The 15,882-nt window shown below is 34.1% G+C and overlaps 1 protein-coding gene across 1 annotated transcript; it reads right to left on the bottom strand.

Annotated features, from left to right (window-relative positions):
• Positions 1-1,232: 1,232 nt before the first annotated feature.
• Positions 1,233-4,134, bottom strand: LOC112328967 (2-oxoglutarate and iron-dependent oxygenase domain-containing protein CP2-like). The gene is given in 6 exon segments (XM_052456478.1): positions 1,233-2,534; positions 2,536-2,592; positions 3,094-3,251; positions 3,702-3,788; positions 3,856-4,018; positions 4,129-4,134. Coding segments are annotated over 6 exon segments (582 nt in total). The 3' UTR covers positions 1,233-2,423.
• Between the last annotated feature and the right edge of the window lie 11,748 nt (positions 4,135-15,882).

Here is a 15,882-nt window from a genome sequence, read left to right as displayed (position 1 = left end):
TTTTTAAATGTGTTGTTTTTAAAAAATAATAAAAATACTTTTTTAAAAAATAACTACTACCTGACCATGTTAAAAAAATGAAATCCCACTGCTTGCTGTCCGCACGCAACTGAAGCCAGGTTTTAGCACGTGTGAACTCTGTTTTTGCCAAATTTATCGAATATTTCTTAGGTGCAACAGCCACCGTCTTAATTATTTTTTTTCCCTTGACTACGGTGAACAAGCTTTGACAATTGACGCCAGCGAAGTCTCTCGAAGGATGGGCAGGAAGAGGAAAGAGTAAAAAATTAAAGGGAGGCTCGAAATGGAAAGCTCGGTCCCAACGCGGAAAGATCAAGAATGTTAAAAGAAATTAAGTGGTCCAATCTCTCACTCCAACGGGCTTAAATATTTCATTTTTTCAAGGCATTTGTCAACATCTTTTCTTTTATCATATTGCGTTTGAAGAAGCCAATAATACACAATAAACTTGCTGTCCAGAAGTTCGTAGAAGAGTCCAGATAGAATTCGATTGATTATGATGATGACAGCGCCAACGATAATGACATTAAACTTTGATTCGGCCTGATTATTCTTTTATTACAACCTAAATTAAAAGGGATAGCCATGAGCTTGAAGCTTTGTATCTGTAAAAATCATTTGGATACACCGTGAGATGTTTAGGAAGACAGAGAGATAGTCCTGTCAACATAAAAACAGGAGACGGAGGAGGGAGGCCTGTCGTATCATTCACTGTGCCTGGAGCCCCGAAAGGAGAAAACAATTACCCTCTCTTCCCATCTCAAAATCGAACTTCTGTCAATTACAAATCAGAAGTTCTATATATAATAAAATTAGTCAAGATACTTTATAAGCTGATCCGAACACTCAAGTTAATAAAAATAAACTAAACTATTGTTTGCTCTTTTCATCCCGGAGTTGGTTGACTTTTTACTCAAATTATGAATGTATAATTAATTACATGTCATATAACCTGTTTCAAGTTACTTCACACTAATTAATATCCTTCTTCGAATGTACGAATGTAAATAAGAGAGAAAAATTGGATTGAAAGAATTAAAGTAAGTTGCAATTAAGAGGTATATTAGTAAGATTAAGTAATTAATAATTTGACTTTTCGATAAACATCCCAAAATAGAAAAAAGGGCAATATTTTTGAAACGGGAGTAGTTGATTTTACTGTTTGAAAAAAAGATGATATAAATAAATATAAAGTAAAAGATAAAAGTAACTTGAAAAAAAGATGATATGGCATACAATTAATTGCAATTTGAAAATCAAGTTATAACACAAAAACAAACCCTCACAGTCATCAATATTTTTTCATGGCCAAGCCACCACACCTACCGTTCCCTTCATGGACCAACTACTACAAGACGTACCAAAGTTCGAATTATTAATTCTTCCCTCGAGGCCATGGAAAAATACTGGGATGAAAAGAAGCAAGCAACCTGCAATAGGAAAACGGCCCCTCCCATTTTGAATCAAGACATAAAAAGACACCATAATACTGCAAAAAACTTTATGAAACGGGCTAAACAGACTCTAAAGATTGTCACACCTTCTGCGTATACCTGAGAGAAGATCTAACTGTGTTTTTGCAGTCAGCAGCAAAGAAGCACAATGACAATAACAAAAAAGGCCAGGTGAAAGTTCATCTGTATCAAGTGAGAGTGTCTGTACCTATTTGAAGCACAGCTTGGACCGTGGTACAGAATGAAGAATTAGATGGGGATTAGCACCATATGCCAAAGTCTTTAAGTTTCTAGATATTTGTACATTGACAGCTAGGCCATGGTCATTGATTGTAGTTCTGCTTAAAAGCCTAATTGAATATCTGATAAAGTTCTTGCAAGGAAAGGAATGACTAGTTAGAACATTGAGCTTCAACTATAATATTTTTCTTCTTGTATGATTGCAACGCACCAGAGAGTACTACATATTTCAATTTTGAAAGCTAATAAGACAACATTGCATTAGACATATTTATCCAACCTGGAAAGAGAGAAAAATAAAAACATGCACCCTTCATATATCACCAACAAAACCCTAGCAAAAGGACCGAGAAAAGAAGAGGAAAGAAAGAATTGCCACTACTATAATAAGGGTGAGAATGCTGCTATCATATAACTTCACAAGCAAAACTTGAGAGGAATTAATGACTCAAGATGCCGATATACCATCCCAATTTGGCAAACAGCTCTGACTTTCACACTAACTGAGCACCAAACCACTTTAACCACTAAGAGCAAAATGAGATCAAGTTCACAGCTCTCCAGCAAGAATGCAATACAACTGTATTAGGAAGGAATCATTAATGGATGTTAAAAGGAAGCCTGAGAATTAGATCTTCTGAGATTCCATACTTTTTCAAAACTATACTATCATTGAGGCAAAGAAGTTTTACTTGATGTGGAGTTCGTTTATGCAAAAGAGAGGGTGCTAAGTGAAGAAGATAGGAGAAAAAGATACCTTCTGCACCATATAACTAAGTTGACCTGGTGCCCAGAAATAGTAGCTCTTGCACCATGCCCAATGGCGACCATGACGAAGAATTGCTCATCCTGGAATGTGGTTATAATCAAAATTTTCCTATTAGATACAAGTAGAATGAAAAATACCAAATCACATAAAGCTCCAGTCACCTAAAATTTCCAGGAACAATCTCAAATTTCCTACTAATTATGAGGGGAACAAAAATAACAATGAGAGTAGGATCTAGTTAGTTAAACTTTCCTTTCTCCCCTTTGCTAGGATCTAGTTTTGACATATCAAGTTTCATCCTACTTGGCATCATGAACAATTCCAGAAAAAAAGGTGCACACAAGCATTAGCTTATATAACTGAGCAGCACTGTCCACAAGTTCTTTTTTTTTTTCAAAAAGAAAAATGGCATCATTGACCTGGTAAGTATGCCCTTTTGAATTTCCTAGTTCAGATTATTCCTAACCATTGCTAGTTCAGATATATCTCCAATTGAGAAATGAGTGTTATTTTAAGAAAACTTGTACAGAAACTGAAAGCTTGAATGAAATATCACTACATGTTAGGCTAGCATAATATAAACAAAATAAAAAATATGGCCTCAAGTTAAACAGCAGCACTCTGATTCTGAAAATTAAGATACCCCTGATTGGCTGTATTCACATGTTTAGTGCACCGAACACTATGAAAGAACAGATCTCCACCATGAAATTGCTCACCCAAGCAAATATTTAAGGTGACTTCGGAGTCATCAACATTGAAAACTTAAAAGAAGGATGTAAGGTGAAAAAAGAAGAGGAGGAGGTGGGGGCAACAAATTACTTTGTGAAACTAGCGATAGAAAGCTTTCTCAAAACAAAAATGGTGATAGAAAGGCAAAGGCAAAACATTAACTGGCAGGCCAGAGCCTGATACCATTGCCAGGAAATAAATGACACCGTCACCATATCAAACACAAACGAGTATCAACATTAATGTAAGGCGTAAATCCTACCCAACTAACAAGTTTTAAGAATGAAAAAAAAAATCCATGCAATACTTTTGGAACTGAAGAATCAAAACAAAGATGAGAGAAGGTCCGGGTCTTTGAAACTCCCTTTAGTTTCAGTCACTACTAAATGATAAAAGATTCACCAAATATAATACGATGGACGAGATATTATTATTCATAGTGACAGATGGAATTAGCAAAAAGAAGGTTCAAAGTTAACACCTACCAAGCTCGATATCCATATGCTCTCCGTATTCAACCACAGAACCATGGTGAGAATCCAGAGTTAATCCACCCACCCGAGGAAAGAAAACTACATAGAAATAAGAGCACTGAAATGAGTTTTTGCTATATTTATAAATGATGGATTGTGAGTTATAATTTATAAGCATAGAGCCTTATTGAATAGAGATGCGATACCTCTAGACATGGGACATATATAGTCTCATCCATCAACTTTTCAAGCATGGTTTCCAGTCCAGAGTCATCAAGAACAACACCAAATTGTTCATAGTGTTCAGACAAATTATATGGAACCCGTGATCACACACCCATCTTTCCATACTTTCTACCTAAGCAATCAGAACTTTGTAATGCACAAACTACATATTTCAAAATACATGCATGCATACATACATAAGTTGTCCACATACCTCCATTTACACCCATGTAATTGTTAGATATACGTATATAAACAGAAAAAAATACAAGGAAAATCATGTCATTTACACGACAAATGACAAGAGAAATAAATAAAACCTCATTTATCAACATTTCACAGAACTTTGGCTGAACCATTTCAAACGTATAAACTCTCTTCTGTGTTCTCACTGATTGCTTTGAGAGATGGAGGACCAAAGAAATGCGTGGCATTCATATTTATACAACTCCTTATGTCGAGGCTGTGACAATAAGTAACTAGCCAATAAGCTGAGTGTACAAAAAAACACATGACAACTAATACTTGTATGCTATATGCAAAACATGAAAATCTAAATCATTCTATGCTCATATAATTTTGCAAACAATTCTACACTTGTCACCATGGAAACTGTAAAGTGTTTAACAGCAGTTTTTCAGTTTTGAGAGAATGCATGTGTTGTCAGCTATTATGAAAGCCTTTCCATATTTAAAAGGAGAGGGCAAGTGCCTGCATAAACTCTTGACACCATAGGCAGTGAGAGAAACTTATGCACTCAGATAGTGTCTGTGCAAATGAACACAGGTTTATACTAAAAAACAATGCCAGGAATGATTAAAAAAAATCAATCTGATGATGAAAAAAACCATAGACTAGCATAAAGCCTGGTAAATAAGGATACAGCACTTAAAAATTGAAAAAAAAAAACGATAAGAGAAAATTGTGTTGATAGCTAAAATGACGTCCAAGATAAGAGCAAGTCATCCTCCGAAATATGAAACAAAAAGAAATATCATAAGAGAGCAGCCCAATTCTGCTGAATATCAGCTAAAGAAACTACCCTGAAAGAACCTGAAGCAAAAAAAAGGAAAATTACCCTATCCCATGCACAACAATTTTTTCTCAAACTTTTACTTCAGAATAAAAATTCAAAACTGAAATACACCTTGTAGTTTGATAGAATATGTTGTCTGTATTTTCTATGCTTTTGAACCTGCCAGTTTGCATCAGAAATCAGTGACAACTGACAACAGTATGACCATTTAGAAAAGAAAAGCAACAGAACATATGATAAGGCCAACAACTAGCACTAGAGAGGTGCATCAAAATTTCTGGAAACTCATTGATTCCCACCACACCATTAGCAGTTCAGGACATTCTGAACCTATATGGATACAATCCTTTTCATCGGTAATTAAAGATTGATAGGAAAAGTTCATTTTGTCAGCCTTTATTTTACACGATGTTTAAAATATAATATCCTCACAAAACTCATTTCAGAAAATAAATAAAAATCTCAAAGCTCAACCTCTGAAAGAACCATATCACGATGACTGGTGTTGCTGATCATGTACCATTCATGGATCATTCAGGAGAAGGTCTTTTGGGCAAAAATAGATGAAGACGAACAAAGTGACATCAAGAAAAATCTATCTTTACTCTTAAAACCCACATCCCTACAAAACTACAAGTGAGTTCAGCAAGTATCTATTCTAAGTTATAAAAGAGGAAGAAAAAGAAAGGCCAATTATTACTCATGCTAGTAGCAGTCAACCCTGTGCATGAAGAGAGATTCTCTCCCGATTTGCACTAACAATTTTCCCAAATTCAATCCTCAATCTCATAGAAATAAAGAGCAAACATTTTCATAAACCATTAGAAAGAGCGATGCCGTTACGAAACCGAACACAGCCACGAACATAACAACATTTCTTTCAGTTTCCCTAAATCACTAATGAATGAATGAAATCTGAGTTTACTTAAGTCGACAATTCCAATTCATAAATAGAATAAAAGAAGTCGAGGAGGAGGCGCGGCATACGCGAGCGCGTTCACCCTGGGGAGAGTAGCGAGTGAGAGTGTCACTGAGGAGGTGGACTTCACGATCACGCGGCAAATTGAGCATGTTAGGAGGCAAGTGCAACTCTAGAGAACTGAAGATTAGAGGACTGTAACCCTATTGCATGTCCTCGTAGCTCTCCGGGTTGTGCTCCCTGTTCTCGAACGGTTGCAGCCTCTGCGTCGATAGCAATTACACGCCGTTCCCTTTCGCCCTCATTTGTTGAGTCGCATCATCCATGAACATTTTTCAAAATACATATGCAGGTCGCTAAAACCCCCCCAGAAATTAGACTTTTCAAGGCTTTATGAGCTGGAATGCGAGGAAACTAGTTTTGGACAACTGAACACATCACCTGAAAATCTTGGTATTTGGTAACTTTCGTACGTCTAGTATGGTGATATTTTTTAAAAAGTAAAAAATGTATTAAAAATATATATTTTTATTTTTAATATAAAAATACTAAAAAAATATTTTTTAAATATTTTTTTATATTAAAAATAAATAGATGCAAAACAAAGCCATGTATGAGTTTAGCTGTAAAACTAGCCAGCCATCCACTGTTCATTACAGGTGGTATAATTTTTTTCAATAAAAAAATAATATTAAACATAAATTTAATTTATGATAGATGTATTTAACTAAACGGAGAATAAAAGTTGCATTCAAAACAACTTATGAAATTTGCTTTTTAATAAAACCAGTCAAACTTTGACTCGAATCATAAACTTGTTTGGGTTTAATATTTTAAAAAAAATTATATTATAACAATTAAGAATAACTAAACCTTGAAGTGTTTTGTTTTAGATGGAGATAATCCTACATGTATGAAATCAAAATAAATTACGTTGTTCAATTAAAAATCAACAAAATATTAAACGGTGGAATTGAAGAAAAAAATAACAAGAAAAATCAATAAAAATCCAATCAAAAAGAAAAAAATAGAGGAAAAAAAACAGTCTAAGAAAAAAGGCCTAAGTAAGCTATGACAACCCACGTGTTTGGGCCTGCTATAGTTTTTTTTTTTCTTTTTTTATGAGGCGGTCATCCACCTTTAACTTTTTTTAAAAAAAAATAATGAATCCATGCAACGTGTCGCCTAGTGTGGCAGACAATGTGTCATTTTCATATACAATGTGTCATTTCATATGCCTGGATTCCAACAACCATAAGTTGTTGGAAAATCTGTCCATGGATGCTTTACACCTAAAAAAAATCTTTGACAGTTTTAATCTAGAAACATCCTAAAACATCTTAAAGGCCTAAATAAACTTAATTGTGCCTTCAAATAACCCCAAAAAAATAGTAAAAAAAGAATCAACTTGAAACCCAAAAAGTTTTTGATGCCGAGTTTATTCTTTTTCAGGAGATCTAGAGGTAAAACAATATCCTAATAGAGCTCCTTTCATCGAATAAAGCTTATAGACATCGAGATCAATCTTTTTTGTTTTGTCATTATTATTGTTAACCAATATTTTTTTTTGTCTACCATTAGAATCTCATGATGTTCTCTCTCATACCTTGAACCATGGATAAAAAAAAAAAATGAAGTTTTAAATAAAAAAATAAAAATAAAATGATGAAAAAGAGGTATGATGCAAACTAAGAGTACAAAAACTAACTTTTTTAGTCAATTTAAAAGTGGCCATCCAGGATGACGTGAGTCGTGTAATGGTGATGGCATTTAACGAGCGTATGTTTTTGTAGCGAGTAGATAATGTTCTACCAGCGGGCTTAATTTTAAGCACTGGATATATGAGGTGTGCCTAGAGGGTATGGACCTGGGGTACATTACTACGTCAACACGCAAACTATAGCTAAACTAATTAAATATTGAGTTTGTATTTTTAGAAATTATTAATTTAAATATCATAAATTTCAGGATTACTGAAAATTTATATGGTTGTTAACTTCAGAGTCAAGGGGGATTAGTCGACATGCGTGTAGGCTAACCCAAACACCCATGGTAACAAAAAAAATAAGGTTTTTTTTATACCCTTTTCATTTATCATATATGAACAATGAAGCACAACTATCCTTTATTATTATTTTTTGTAATTTGAACTATTAATCGAAATTTGACGAGACTAAACTATGTGTAGATGAATGAATATGAATTTTTTTATAAAAAAAAAACCAGCACTGTAATTTTTTTTTCGCAAAATAACATAGTTATAATTTTATTTTTTAAAAATAAAATAATCTAGTAAATGTAGTGGTCAAGAATAATTACATTTATTATAGACATTTTAAAAAATTAATTAATATGGGTTAACATTGATTCGAAGGACAAGAGAGAAAAGAAAAAAAAATAAAATAAAAAAGAATAAGACATTGAAGGTAAACCAAGTTTTGATGATAATACTTTGATATAACTTAAAAAAAATCTTAACATAATAAATCTAACAACGATAAAAAAAATCATAAATAATGGTTGGAGTGAGTCAAACATGTCAAAAAAAAAAAAAACAAATAAGTCATTCTATTGCTTTTCATAAGCACAGTATTTTAAAATATCACTATTCATAACCATGAATTTTATTTATTTTACTTCAATTTTCTTGGCCGATGCCAGTTTATGAGTTTTTTTTTAACTAACCATGTTAGAAAGGAAATACAGTTGATGGATATGGCATGAGCAGCTTGTTTCAATCGTTCAATTACTATTCAATATTTTACACTATTTATTTTTTGACGGTCCTTCCATGGTGACCTCTTATATCTCGAACTCCTGCCTCTATCCTTCGAATATGGATTTTTGCTTTCTGATGCAAATTTTATCTTGTTTTTTATGACTCCTCCGTTAGATTGGAAGATAATTAATTGAAAAAAAATATATATTAGACTTTGATACTAAAAATACCTCATCTTTGTTAGAGTTTGTTTCCAGTTGAACAAGTCTTTAGGACTTAGCTGATTTCTAGTCTTGAATAAATCCTATTGTTTAGGATTCTGTTATTCTGTTATTATTTCTATTATTAGCTTCTGTTTTCAATCTTTGTAAAGGCTATATATATGGTCTTCAGTTACGTTAATAAATACACAAAACATTTCTTCCTTTCTCTTATATCATTTCTCAGCAAACACCAAAATATACTTAACATTTTGGTATCAGAGCTTGACGATAGCATCAGAGATGTCAACAGAAGGAGGAGGTTTTGTGCAGCCTTCAATTCCAAGATTGGACGGACACTATGATCATTGGTGTATGCTCATGGAGAACTTTCTCCGTTCAAAAGAATACTGGAGTTTAATTGAGGATGGGATTCCTACAGTGATTGAAGGAGTCCAGCCTACTCCAGCTCAGTTGAAGGCTATTGAAGATGCAAAGCTGAAGGATCTTAAGGCAAAGAACTATCTTTTTCAGAGTATTGATCGATCAGTTTTAGAGACAATCTTAAACAAAGATTCTGCCAAGAGCATTTGGGATTCTTTGAAAACGAAGTATCAAGGCACAGCACGGGTGCAACGTGCACAAAGACAAGCTCTTCAGAAGGAGTTTGAGTTGTTAAACATGAAGGCAGGTGAGTCTGTAACTGCTTATTTTGCTCGTACTATGACTGTTGTGAACAAGATGAGGACAAATGGTGCAAAGAATTTGACTGATTTAACAATCATTGAGAAAATCTTGCGCTCCATGACATCCAAATTTGATTACGTAGTCTGTTCTATCGAAGAATCAAAAGACCTTGATGTTATTTCCATAGATGAATTGCAAAGCAGTTTGGTGGTTCATGAACAACGTATGAATGTTCATATCATGGAGGAGCATGCGTTGAAGGTAACAACAGGAAAATCATCAGGTTGGCGAGGAGGAATTCGAGGATCAAGCAGGGGCAGAGGCAGAGGCCGAGGAGGAGGTGGAAGACGTTATCTTGACAAATCCACTATTGAGTGTTATTACTGTCACAGATTAGGACACTTTGCATATGAGTGTCCAAGGAAGGAGAGTGAAGGAGTGGCACATTATGCAGAAGGGGGAGAAGAAATGCTATTAATGGCGTATATAAATGAGAAGGCAACAAACATGGAGGAGTTATGGTTTCTTGACTCAGGATGCAGCAACCACATGTGTGGTAAGAAGGAGTTATTTTCTGATTTTGATGCCAGCTTTAGAGAAACAGTAAAACTGGGAGATAATTCTAAAATGCTTGTTACTGGAAAAGGAAATATCAGAATGTTCGTGAATGGTTTTGTACAAATCATTACAAATGTTTTTTACGTCCCAGGCTTGCAAAACAGTTTATTGAGCATGGGACAATTAGCTGAGAAAGGTCTTGCTATCCTTATTCAAAAGGAAACATGCAAGATATATCATTCTGAAAAAGGCTTGATCATTGAGATTACCATGTCTTCAAACCGAATGTTCAAGTTATTTGCTCAGGTGCAGCTTAAGGAATGTAGTGAGCAGGTGTGTTTTAACTCACTATCTAAGAAGTCCAGCAAGCACGAGCAGCCTAAGGAGTCCAGCGAACAGGAGCAGCCTAAGGAGTCCAGCGAACAGGAGCAGGTGTGTCTTAAATCTTCATCAGAGGAGAATGCTATGCTGTGGCATAACAGATATGGACATCTTAGTTTCACGGGATTAAATCTTCTTCAACAAAAAGAGATGGTGATCGGCTTGCCAAATTTAATTGCACCATCAACAGTGTGTGGAGACTGTTTGACAGGAAAACAACAGAGAAATTCTTTTCCAAAAGAATCTACATGGCGAGCTACTCAGGTTCTTCAACTTATACATTCTGACATTTGTGGTCCTATTACTCCTGTTTCAAATAGCAACAAGAGATATATAATCACATTTATTGACGATTATAGTCGTAAAGTTTGGGCCTATTTTCTTGTGACAAAATCTGAAGCCTTTACAGTTTTCAAAATGTTTAAGAATCACGTTGAAAAGGAGACTGGCTTATGTATTCACAGTCTTCGTACTGATCGTGGAGGTGAATTCTTATCACAAGAATTTGCAGTCTTTTGTGATGAGCATGGCATACGTCGTCAACTTACAGCTGCCTACTCTCCTCAGCAAAACGGCGTCTCAGAAAGGAAAAATCGCACCATCATGAACATGGTCCGCAGCATGCTGTCAACAAAGAAGATACCGAAGAAATTTTGGCCAGAAGCTGTAAATTGGACTGTTCATGTTTTTGAACAGAAGTCCAACATTTGTAGTTAACAACAAGACCCCAGAAGAAGCCTGGAGTGGCATCAAACCGTCAGTCCATCACTTTAGAGTCTTCGGTTGCATAGCTTATGCTCATGTTCCTGACTGCAAGAGAAGCAAGCTGGATGATAAAAGTGTCAAATGTGTTTTACTTGGCATCAGCAGAGAATCAAAGGCATATCGCCTATATGATCCCATTTCACAGAAAATTATCGTGAGCAGGGATGTGATATTTGATGAAAACAGTAGTTGGGATTGGAGTGAGAGTTCAGTTGCTGCTGATACTATTGCTCTGGAATGGGAAAACACTGATCAACATGAAGAATTTTTTGCAACTGGTGATAGGGCAAATGATGCACATAATGACGTTGCAGCAGTGGTTTCAGTTGCAGCAACAGACTTTGCAGCAGCAGATGAAGCAAACAATGACTTTGCAGCAGATCACAGGGCAGACAGTGAACACCTTGAACCACATGCTGATCCAGAAGAGAGCATTGATCGCAGAAATCTCTCAAATACACGTAGCAATACATTTTCTGCGAGTCAATAGATTTTAAGTCCAACAGTCCAAGCAAGCAGCAGTGGGAATACACGTAGCAGACCTGAAAGGGAACATAGAAGACCTTTGTGGATGAGGGACTATGTCAGTGGGGAAGATTTATCTGAGGAAGATTCTTATATGGTCATGTTTGCTGCTGCAGATGATCCTGTGTTCTTTTATGAAGCAGTGAAAGATGCTAAGTGGAGAATGGCCATGGATGCAGAAATAGATGCAATTGAACGCAATGACACTTGGGAGTTAACATGTTTGCCTACTGATGCCAAAAAGGTTGGGGTAAAATGGGTGTATAAGACAAAGTTCAACGAGAATGGTGGGATAGATAAACACAAAGCCCGGTTAGTTGCAAAGGGCTACACTCAGGAGCATGGAATTGATTATACCGAAGTGTTTGCCCCGGTAGCACGTATGGATACAATTCGTTTAGTAATCTCTTTAGCAGCTCAAAAGCAGTGGATGATTTTTCAACTTGATGTTAAGTCGGCTTTCTTGCATGGAGATCTTTCTGAAGATGTTTTTGTTGAGCAACCTCCAGGCTATGAGAAGAAAGGTAATGAGCACAAAGTATACAAATTGAAAAAGGCACTGTATGGTTTGAAACAGGCTCCCCGAGCGTGGTACAGTCGCATCGAGTCTTATTTTACGAAGGAAGGTTTTGAGAAGTGTCCATATGAGCATAGTTTGTTCATCAAAACGCATGAAGGAGGTAAACTTTTAATTGTTTGTCTCTACATAGATGATTTAATCTTCACCGGCAATGATGAACACATGTTTACTGATTTTAAGAAATCCATGATGCATGAGTTTGATATGACTGATCTAGGAAGAATGAGGTATTTTTTGGGTATAGAAGTTTTGCAAGAACAGGAGGGCATTTTCATTCATCAAAGAAAGTATGTGAATGAGGTGTTGCAAAGGTTCGGTATGGATAAGTGCAATCCTGTGCTTAATCCAATTGTACCCGGTTCTAAACTGATGCAAGATACAGCTGGAGTAAAGTTAGATAGCAGCCACTACAAGCAAATTGTGGGTAGTTTAATGTATTTAACTACCACTCGACCTGATATTATGTTTGTGGTCAGTCTACTAAGTAGATATATGGATCACCCTACAGCACTTCATTTTGAGGCAGCCAAGAGAGTGTTGAGATATTTGAAGGGAACTTGTGAGTTTGGAATATTTTATAGCAAGAGAGGAGAAGACAAATTAATTGCTTACACCGACAGTGATTATGCCGGGGATTTAAATGACAGAAAAAGTACTTCAGGCTATGTATTCATGTTCAATTCAGGTGCAGTATCTTGGTCATCCAAGAAGCAACCAATAGTTACATTGTCCACCACTGAAGCTGAATTTGTTGCTGCTGCTGCATGTGCTTGTCAAGTGGTTTGGATGAGAAGAATTATGGGAAGCCTCAGTCTAATTCAAAGTGATGGCACAACTGTCTACTGTGACAATAGTTCAACTATTGAGCTGTCAAAGAATCCTGTTCTACATGGCCGAAGCAAACATATAGACATCAGATTTCATTTCCTCCGTGAGCTCACTAAAGATGGTGTTGTTAAGATGGTTCACTGTAATACACAAGAGCAAATAGCAGACATAATGACCAAGCCTTTGAAACTGGATGTGTTCATAAAATTAAGAAGTCTGATGGGGGTCTGCACATTTCCAGACGTAAACTAAGTGCTTTTACTAGCACATAGTTTAAGAGAGGATGTTAGAGTTTGTTTCCAGTTGAACAAGTCTTTAGGACTTAGCTGATTTCTAGTCTTGAATAAATCCTATTGTTTAGGATTCTGTTATTCTGTTATTATTTCTATTATTAGCTTCTGTTTTCAATCTTTGTAAAGGCTATATATATGGTCTTCAGTTACGTTAATAAATACACAAAACATTTCTTCCTTTCTCTTATATCATTTCTCAGCAAACACCAAAATATACTTAACAATCTTAACCATCGATAATTTTCAAGCTATAAAATAGCATGATTTTTTTTTATGGAGAATTTGAAAATAAAAAAGAAAAAAGAAGAAGATTGAAAACAAAGGTGTTGAAAATTTTGATCCATTGATAATCTTGATTTTTCCGAGTTTAAGGAATAGATTCACAGGCAATTTAGGTTTTGGGGTGTAAGGGCAATTTAGGTATTTTCTGTGTAAAAAAAAAGGAGCGAGGCTGTGCCAATAGCCATTCCCTTGAATTCAAGACTTATTTTAAATTTTGGAGGAAGGTCGCTATGGCGGCCTGCACCGACTTCAGCCATGACTAGGAAGAATTTAATTCAAAATCCGGCATTTAATATATATATATATATATATATATATATATATATATATATGTGTGTGTGTGGTGTCCGGACTAACTTGCGCACACCTCGACTAATCTTACAAGTCTTAAAGTTAACAATCATGTAAACCTCAAGTGACCATGAAATTTATAAAACTTGAATTTGTGATCTCTTGATCTAATATTAAATTTAGAACCACTAGTTGAATTACACCTATAAAATTTTGTTTTTCTTCATATATTTAATCCAGCTAGTGACCTCCTCTTATGCAATTCAAAGCCCAGAGACACAGGGACTTCTTGATCTCATTTTATACAGGGTTGAGCTCATAATAAGAAAATTTTAGTGGTAATAATTATTTTTTAAAGTAATTTTTATTTAAATATATATATATATAATTATATTTTTTATCATTTTTAAAAAATTATTTTTTATATAGTACATTTAAATTATCAAAAAATATAAAAAAATAATAAAAAATCTTTACAATGATTTTTATAACGTCAAACTAAAAACAGGAGAGCACTTTTCTAAAAAATGATTTCCTTTAAAATAAAATTAAGTGAGATGATATACTTTAGAAAGATCTATTGCTGGTTGAGGATGACAGCTGGGTACTGAAAGATACAAAATGTCATAATAATGCCCATTTGATTTTGCAAAAGTAAGCTTATGTAAAATAGTTTTTTAAAAATTACTTTTAAATTTTTTTTAGTGTTTATTTACTATTAAAAAAAATTAATTAATAATAAATATTTTATAATAAATAAAAAAATTGACTTGATTTTCAGGAGATTATTTTTCTTTTATTTTAGAAGAAAAATACTTTTCAAAAATTACAAATAATTTTAAAAATATCTTATTATTCATTGATTATATTAAATCTGGTCATTAATCTTTTATTGTTATGTATTTTATTTTGAATTATTTTTTTTTTCAATTTTTTTTATTAAAATCTGATTTTTATATCAGCTCTGATATTCATTCTTTTGATTGTTTTCTTATCTTTTTCTTAATTGAATTTTTTTATCTATCATATATGGTCTTTTATTTTTTATTGCTATTTATTTTATTTAAAATAATTTATAAAATTAGATTTTTTTTTCAATTTCATCATTTTTCAAACTTTTTATCTATCATATTTGTTTTTATTTTCTATAGAAACCACTTTTCAAAATAAAACTAATTTCTAACCAACGAAATAGCTTAAGGGCGTATTTGAAAACATGTTTTCTAAAAATTTAATTTTTTAAAAAAATTAATTTTTATTATGTTTTTATATTATCTTAACATGTTGATGTTAAAAATAATTTTTTAAAAATAAAAAAATATTATTTTAATATATTGTTAAGTAAAAAATATTTTAAACCGTTACCACATTCTCAAACAAGTCTTAAAAAACTTAAAAAACAAGTTATATAAACAAGTTACAGTGCTGATGGGATCTCAACACTGGATATCAAATGTTTAATATATATATATATAACGGAAAACAAAAGGAACTTGAATGTCAAATGTTAGGTGAAAGCTGCGGTGGATCACGATTCACTATCACCAAATCTTCCATGCATGCCTTGACCTTGGCGCCCTAAATCCCAAGTGATTGTAAAATCTTGCAGTTCATAATCGATGGTTAGACAATCAAGGACTCAAGTAAAGTAGCTAGTCGGGCAGAGAAAGTCATATTATCCACGACGAACCAAAGTGGTCGCTGCTGCAAAGATGGGAGGCTACTTTAACCCTCTCTTATAATGAGATAGTTTTTAAGCTCAAATATTTCAGGGAGAGAATCTGAACCCCTGAGCTGTTGAAACTTGAAAGTGTTAAAAACTCACTGTAACTGCATTATAAAGAATCCATGTGTTTTTAAATCCGTTAGCGTTTGTGTTTATTTAAAAACACATGAATGGTTGT

The sequence above is a fragment of the Populus trichocarpa genome, chromosome 10, assembly GCF_000002775.5.
Source record: "Populus trichocarpa isolate Nisqually-1 chromosome 10, P.trichocarpa_v4.1, whole genome shotgun sequence".
Taxonomy (NCBI): Eukaryota; Viridiplantae; Streptophyta; class Magnoliopsida; order Malpighiales; family Salicaceae; genus Populus; species Populus trichocarpa.
Note: the sequence above shows the minus strand (reverse complement) of the source record. Positions and strands in the feature narration are given on the sequence as shown.